The sequence below is a fragment of the Cenococcum geophilum genome, assembly GCF_001692895.1.
Source record: "Cenococcum geophilum 1.58 unplaced genomic scaffold K441scaffold_132, whole genome shotgun sequence".
Lineage (NCBI taxonomy): Eukaryota > Fungi > Ascomycota > Dothideomycetes > Gloniales > Gloniaceae > Cenococcum > Cenococcum geophilum.
In genome coordinates, this window is record NW_027137690.1 from 82,449 (window position 1) to 91,322 (window position 8,874).

General features: G+C 33.9%; 1 protein-coding gene across 1 annotated transcript; it reads left to right on the forward strand.

Moving 5' to 3' along the window:
- Positions 1-7,185: 7,185 nt before the first annotated feature.
- Positions 7,186-7,341, forward strand: K441DRAFT_599059 (uncharacterized protein; the record flags this gene model as incomplete). The annotated part of the gene is made up of 1 exon (XM_067645134.1): positions 7,186-7,341. A coding segment is annotated over one exon (156 nt), but the record flags the coding sequence as incomplete, so codon positions are not given.
- Between the last annotated feature and the right edge of the window lie 1,533 nt (positions 7,342-8,874).

The window sequence follows — 8,874 nt, forward strand, 5'->3', positions numbered from 1 at the left end:
GAGGCCTAAATTAATTAGGATTTATTACGGATATAAAAGCAGCCTAGTGCTTAGTAAAAGCCGCCCTTAATTCACCAGTTAACGGATTTAGCCTTAGGCTATTAAACTCCATAAGAAGCTATATATACAGCCGCTACCTCGCACCTGCTACTTATATTAGGACTAAAAGTTAGTGCTATTAAATAGACCTATAAGTATGTGCTTCCTAAATAGATCGAAGCGGTAATGTAGCTAGTAAGCAGTAATATACGGATTATTATTAAGATTTTAAGAAGCAATCTGGTAGCGTTAAGCCTTATTAGTAGCCTTATATTTGTTAAATAGAGGCATATAAGAGTGTAGATTATACCAATGTAGATTAGCCGCGCTAAGTGTAAAGAATAGAGACCTACTCTTAATATTTTCAGCATAAGCCGTAAGCTTATTTCTCTTCTACTTCTAGTAAGACCTAGTGCCTTTAAGCTTCTATATATGCTATATAATCTTATTTAGAACCTAACCACCCCTACTACTATTTATAAGATTACTAAGCTTATCTAAAGATAGACTATTTTTATTTAATCGGCTGTAAAGGAAGCGGGTGGCGTTAAGGGCTTGCTCTCTTATAATCTAATTAAACACGTAGTAGCGAAATAAGGGGTAGCGGCCAAACCGACCGTCTTAATACTTAAGCATATACTTAGCGTACGCAGCCAGGGTAACTATACGGCTTCGTGGTATATTAAAGTTGGCTTTACCATAAGGAAACAGAGTAGGAAAGGCGCCGCGTATAATGAAACTAGCTAATCGCTCGGAGAGAGGTGTCTACCGCATAGTAGGAACCTCTAGGCCCGTTCGTAGGTCTTATTGGTATTAAACCTTACGACCTAAAAGTTCTAATTTATTAAGGTTAGGTACTAGATTAGGAACCAAAGTATCTAGTATATTGTTATTAAATTCGCTATCTAGTATATTACTACTAAGCTTAGTAGGCAAAGGATTAATAACAGGAGGACGTTGCACAGGAGTAGTAGGATAAGCTATTAGGCCACTAGAATTAGACTTTAACTTATTAATATAAGGTAGCTAATCTAATATAGAGCTATTTTCGGGTAAGCTAGTAAGCCGGGTGCTATATATTTCAACGTCGCGATAATTAGAATAATTGACTTTTAGAAAGTAAAGCTACTATGCTATAGCAGAGCGCCTTATAGTATACCGCTTAGTAAACTACCAACTTAGGTATTCGCCACCCTCTACTACTATAGGCCTCACGACTAGTATATCAAGTTCAGTAGGTAGCTATGGTAGCTACCTTTAAGTCTTTAGTGTGTTCTGGCCAAAGCAGCAGACGTAGCTAGTATAGCAATATTGCTGGCCGCGTACACGCATGACTTGCAGATAAACGTATACGCGCGCAATTAGAAGCTCCTCTACCGCGGTAAGTGTAGGTAGGAAGCTAAGAACAGGCCCCGGATCGAGCCCGTTGCTTTTACTAAACAGGGGAGGAAGGGTTGGATCTTTAAGGCTATTGGCGTCCTTAATGCAGGCTTTATATACACCCATATTGTTACCCTCCGTAGCTAGGCCTATTTAGAACCACCGCTCCTTATAATAACTGCACGTCTTTATACATTCAGCCTATAGTATACTCCTAAACTTCTTAATTCGCTCCCAATCGACAGCCAAAATGGGTAGTGGTGTAGCCGTAGTTGGAGCTTGCCGCGAGGGAGCTTGCCGCAAGAAAGGTAGTATTAGTAGTAGGGTAGGTATTGGCGGTAGAGCAGGCATAGGAGCTAGTTCCGGCGAGGACGTATTTAGGCCATCTAGAGTGCCTCTTTTACTATACGGAGCTTTATCTATGGTATATAGCGGAGGAGTAGGCGAGTAAGCTTTACCCCGTCGATTAAGAATGCGGTACTCCCGTTATATTGCCCTAATTATCTTCCGCCGTTAAGCCATTTTAGGGGTATCTTAACTGTTTTAGCCGCGAGGCAGGAAGGCGTTCTCGGTATCGTTTTTAGGTGGTNNAGTTNGCTNGCGCCTTNTAGGANGATTNNTAGTAGTAGAACCTAACTCTATAAGAGCTCTCCGCTTATTTAAATTATATTTAGAGGCCTAGAAAAGTAAGTAAAAGTAGAAGTAATATATAGGGAAGACGCGCCTTTAACCGATATAACTAGCACAGCTTTAAAATCTTATTTAAAGGGCCGTCTTTAATAAAGTTAAGGCGGGGCTTATGGATATAGCACTTGCTGCACTTAATTACAGTAGGATCTGCCATATTTATAATATATATTATAGTATTAATAGAGGTGTTAATAAAAAGGAAGGCGCAATACTAGGATATTTTAATGTTCATAATATTTTAATGTTTATCACGTGGATTCTGCTATAACTTACCGCGCGTAAGTTTTTTTTCTAACCAATTAAAGGCTGGCTTGGCGAGGGTTTGAAAATTTAGACACCTATATACCTAAAAGTAATAGACCACTCGTACCTCGGGTTAATAAATAATCTTAAAACGCCTTAGCGAAATAGAAAGGTTATTAGTATTATTTATACCTATATAGATCTAGTAAGGGAAGACAAGTATCTAAATAGGGCCTATAAAGTCTATATATCTACCTTTAAGCAAGCCTACACTATCTACTATAACGTCTACTATATCTGCGCCGCCTACTTAGCTGTTTATAATATCTATACTACCTACTTAGCCTCCATCTACAATATCCGCACCATCCGCTTAGCCGTTTATAATATCTATACCGTTTACTTAGCCGTTTATAATATCCGCACCACTCGCTTAGCCGTCTACTATATTTATATCGCCCCTACTAGCGTAGGCATAAGTTAATACTTAACTATCTCTTCTATTTATCCTTAACCTATAGGCGCCGCTAAGGAAATATAAAATGCTTTAAGGCGGTAATTTAGTCTTTTAGCTCTAGACTAAGTAGACTTTAGGGCTAGCGAGTAGGCCGTTAATTAAAGCTCTTAATTGCTACTAGGGGGTATACTAGCGGGTTAATAGCGAGGCTATATTCTATAGCTGTCGCTATAGAATAATTAAGGATATAAGATGGCGCGTAGAAGACGGTACGGCAAGAGATAAGAGATAGGCTATTAACTAGCTGGAATAGCTATAAGGTTAGCGTTTTTTGGATTAGCTTTATAAGAATATCTAAATAGTTATTTTACTATAGTAACTAAGACGCCTCTATATATAATTGCACTATAGTAACCAAGACACCTTAATATATAACTACACTATAGTAATTAAGACGTCTTAATATAGGACTATACTAGTAACTAAGACGTCTTAATATAGGACTACACTGCAGTAACTAAGACGCCTTAATATATGACTGTACTATAGTAACTAAAACGCCTTAATATAGGACTGTACTGTATTAACCAAGACGCCTTAATATAGGACTATACTATAGTAACCGAGACGTCTTAATATAGGACTATACTATAGTAACTAAGACGCCTTAATGTAGGAATAGAGCCCGTTTAGGTGTTGTAAATTTAGAGTAACATTACGCGACCGTCCAGAAGTAAACCTTCAAACCGGAAAAGTAACAGTCCGACGTCCAAGCGGGCTTAGACCGCCTGGGCCACGCGCGCTTAGGCCAAATCTTAACGTTGCCACCAAAGATAAGCCCTATTCTCGGAAAAGTTAGCAAGATTCTATATACGGCTTAGTTAATGCCTAGAAATACCTAGTACGCCTTAATATAAAATAGGGTCGGAGTTAGGCTTACTCTAAAAGTATAAGATAATATATCGCATTTTATGTATTTTCTAAGAAAAAAATATACGTTTAGTTCTTTTTCTAGTACTTAACGGACTGTTACGATAGAACCTAGCGCCAGGTTTCTAAAGGCACGTAATTACTAGTAAAATTAGCTTAAAGCTTCTTTAAGACCGAAAAGTAACTGTCTAGTAACCGTCCGGTAATAGTCTAGTAGAGGTCTAGATATAGTAAAGGTAACTATTCTTAAGGGGTGGTACCAGGAATTTGGCCTTATCTACTAAATTTTCTAAGAAAATCTTAAAAGCGGGCATGCGCCGTAAGCACGAATTTTTTAACGTAGTAGATACTAAATCTTATCATAAATTCTAAATGCGCACTTATAATTTATTAGAAAAAACAAGAGGAAAAACCGCAAAAACGTTTTATCGTTTTATTACGCTAATTAAGATCATTATTATCCCAAGGCCAAGATTCCCCTTTAAGTTCTCGGTATTTCCGAGCAATTTAGTAATTACTCTTATATACCTCCACCTTTAAACCTTTTTAATACACAAAAACTTCGTTAAAACCCAGCGATTTTCCTTAATATTTAGCTCTTGCCCTTACAATATCCTCGGTATTAATTATTTAACGTTTTAACCGAGCTTTTAATACTATTTCCATCCATTTTATACGCCTACTCTGCTTAGAGCTCTTATTAACTATAAAAAAGTCCTCCTAAAAAGCAGTTTTACTAGAATACATGCTATATATTAATATAATAGTCTATAAAATAAAGTATAATTAGTAAATATAGGTAGGGCTTTTAATATAAATTAGATATATTAATACCTTTTACTCTAAATAGCCCTTTTTTAAGGTTTCCTAAGACTCTTTTGCTACGCCACGGTATAATTAAGCCTAATATTTTAATGGAATTAAAACACCTTTTACTTTTATAAGTAAAGAGTGGTGCCAATTATAAAATAATTAAGAAATATTATTAGTATAACTAATAATTCCGTGCGGCCATATAATATCCTCATTTAAGAACTTTAGTAGTTTTCCGTTTATAGTAATTTCCCTAAATAGGCGATAGTTTTCTTAAAGTAGCAGAGAAGATTTAAGGGTATTTAACTGGAAAATCGAGGTTAATACTTAAGGTTAGTTAAGGTGCTAATTAAACTAAGATGGATTTCGCGTAAGTTCCAAGAAAGTCTCCTAAAGACCTCGCTACACTAAAGTAAAATCTCCAGCAGTCTTAATATTTAAGTTAAAATTAAATAAATTCTGCCTTTAAATAGTAACCTTTACTTAGAAAGGTAAAGCGCGGTCTCTTTCTTAATACAGCTGAGATATATTAAAGGAATTCTCAGAGACTAAAAGAGTATAAGAGTGGGCCTCGGAGAAACTAAAAAGTAAAGGCATCTTTCAGTATTTTCAAAAATCATTTATACGGTATAGGTAAATTCTTAGAGGATTAACATCCTTTATATTAGATTCTTCAAGAAACTACACCATTTCTCCTTTATCTTGCCTAAATAAATTAATTATATTTTTCTATTAAGGATATACTCTCTTTATGGTTATACTAACATTTCCTTATAAATTGCGATCTCTTTATATGTTCTTCTTTCTAATTAAATAAATTCCTCAGCAAACCTAAGAAGCCATTCATTTTAAATGGCAACTATAGCATCTTAAGCTTTATTTCTCGTTAAACCTAAGGTCCCTCCTATACCCCAATTAAGCTACTACTTTTTTCTTTTCAATAAAGCCATACTATAAAAACAATTATTATAATAGAGCTTTTTGAGATTTTATTAAAATATCTTAAAATTTTAGATATTTAATTTTAGATTTATATAGCAAAAATAGCTGCATTAGCGGTTTTTTCTATAAACGCTAATTATTTTTTAAATTTCTTCAATAAAGGACTTACCCCACACCTTATTTTTACTAAAAACCTTCTAATTATTTTTTACATACTACCAGCCTTAGAAAATTTAAGAATTACTTCCATTCTTTTCAGAAAATGTCTTATATCTCTTAAATTAACTCTTTTCTTTTGTTATTAGATACTAAAACTCCCTTAAATCCTATATAGAAAGCTATAAAAGATGCCGAAATTAATAAGGAACTTAATAAGTAATAAGAGATTTTAGTAGTAGAAACTAATAATTCTATTAGAATTAACAAGTTATTTAAAACCGTATATAAGGCTATAGAGGGTATATTAGCACCTATAACTTTATCAGGTTATATAGGGTATATTTCCTATATATTCTAAGAATTTAGTTAAAAACACTTATATCTAACAAGGTAATTCTAGGCAAATTAAAAAGTACATTAGATTTATAAAAAAGGAAGCCCTAAAGCTCAAAAAGTTCGTTAAAAAGCCAAATAAAGACGTTCCACCATTAATATGCCTATAGATTCAGTCTATCTATAAAAAGGCCAAACCTAGCTTATCTTCTTAGTTACTATAAGAAAGTGAGAATAGAACCTGGTCACATGCGCAAAAAATTTATATAGCAGTCTCCTATTTCTATGCTCATGAGGTTCGTCTTAGAAGTAATAGATTTTCCGAGAAAAGCAATAGAGAATAGATAGGAAACCCAACACTTTTAGATATTGTGGCAAGATATATAAGAAGTTTATATAGACAAAAGATATATTTTCTTTTTCGGTAATACCATTATTTTTTTACTATTTGCTATAACTAACGCTATTTTATAGACTCACATAGGAGAAACGCAAGAAAGCGTAAGAGCAATTACTATATTAAAGCTTTAAGAGCTTTATAAATATAACGCAAATCTTAAATATACATCTTAGTTATCCCATCTTCCTACAGGCCAAGGAGGATGGATTTGGGGAGGTGTTTATTAGCGAATTATAATAAGCCTTATGTATGCGATAGCTTTTGCCTGTTTTCTTAGATTTAATAAGGTTCTGCGTATTAAAGTTCGGCATATTTAAATCCACGACCTTACTACTAAAAAGGTTAAACTTATACTTAATTTTTGGAAAATACATTAAACAGGAGGTAAGATCTTAAATTTTTAAAATATAACTACTTAATCTTAATGGCTTTATAGAAATCCAACCCTTTTTTCTCTACTTTAACCAAGAAGAACCCTGGCTTAATATACCGACTCTCCTACTTAAATGGCTAGATATCTTAAAAGTTACATTAGGTTACTTATTTAGACCATTTAATGCATTTAACTAGCCAATAGTTAGTAAAAATATTAAATTAGTAGGTTTTTTATTATTTTATAAAGAGTTTATTATTTTAATATTTTATTTAGGCCTCTAGTGTTTTTCTTTAGAATTTTTAACAAAATCTTATTAATATTGGGGAAGATCCGCTTGTTTATGGGGGCCACTCCTTTTGAAGGGGTGGCGTTCAGTATTTTTCTAGTGAAAAACGCTAGGGAATTCGAAAATTATGTAGTTAGGGAGGCTGGAGCTTAGAGTTTAATTCTTTGACAATTATACGGTATCTTCTTGGTAGAAACGATGATTTAGTTAAATCTTACGAGGATTATATGAATCCTAGGGCTCAAAAAGGTACCTTATGTCCTTATTGTAGAAGATCTTGTGACTGTGTATAATAGATATAGCTATATATTTAGCGTAAGCAGTAAGGTTATAATAGTTATAATATTTATTATAATAAGGCCTTATTATTTTCCTAAATAGACTTACTACCTAATTACTAGCCTTCTTATACTATTAAATAATTAACTTTTAATACTCCTATTTAAACTAATAGTATTAGTTAATAACTATTACTTAAACTAATTATATAGAAAAGAGAGCTTTTATCTAACCCTTATATAAATATAATAGCTNGAGCTCTTACTNCACCNNGCCTAAAAAAGACTAAAACNAACTAAAAGAACCCTAAAAAAATACCTAGAGAATCCCCCTAAGATGNATNCATCGCAGGGGAGGCATACGTCAAATAANNGTGGTTTATACTTGCGCGNGTCTACCAGAACTATGCCTAGTAATAGCCCTCTATAANAAAAACGGGCGAATACCATACTATAAAGCGGAAAGACCTCTATTAAGAAGGCATCTNANAAAATATAAAGCCTATTAGACNNNTTTAGTATCTATAGTTACGGAGAAGTAACCGTTAGCTATAACGAACTAATATAGCTAGTAGAATGGCTCCGCTAGTTTAGTAAACCTTAGGCGCCCCTCTAGTAAACCCTTAATTAAATCCTCTAATAGCTAAACAAAATTAAAAATAAATAAAACCCTTTTTTACCGGCGAACTATACCTAGGCCGCTGTAGCTGCGCTTCTATAATATAGGGAACCTACCCCCCTAAAGATAATATCTGGGTATATAATTATAATATAACTAAATATAGAAAAAGTAGAGGGGCTTAGGGGATAATTAGAAATAGAAGTCCTTATAGAGATTTATAAAGAGGTTTATAACGCTATTATAGTCTAATACCTTAGGAGCGGAAATATTAGAGTTACCCTAAGGGACTAATAGGTAAAGGAATAAGCCGTAAGGGTAGGGGATAGGCTAGGAGAACGTATTGGCATAAAAGTGCTCTATAAAGATTATCCAGTTAAAGTTTTAGTAGTTCCCCTAAGCCTTAGGGTAGAAAAGGGACGCTAGGCGGACAATATAGCAACTATATATAAGATAGTAAAATAAACGGAACGCCTTATACTAGGACTTAAGATTACCTAAATCTAATAGCTATAATAGGAAAATATAAACTAAGTATATAACGAGAATAATAAAAGAATATAAGGGTTGCTAGAGACTCGCTAGGGAGGCGCTAGTTAAACGCATAGCTCCCTTATTGTCAGCATATATACACTAGGAATATAAAAACTTCTTATCTAAAAAGGTATTATTATAAATGGCCTTATATATGATATAAGGCTCTATAACTATAGACTCTACTTAGAATAATACTATTACTGTGTATAATAGGGACATACCTAATCTATATGCGCAGTATAGGTATGCTACGGCCACTATACAGGCCCCTATAATATAAGATATTGCTTAAATTAAGACTAAATAAAATGCGTAAACTGCCACTAAAGCATATATAAGGCGTAGGAGAGAGAAGACTGTATTAAATATAGGAGACGGAAGGTAAGGGCTTA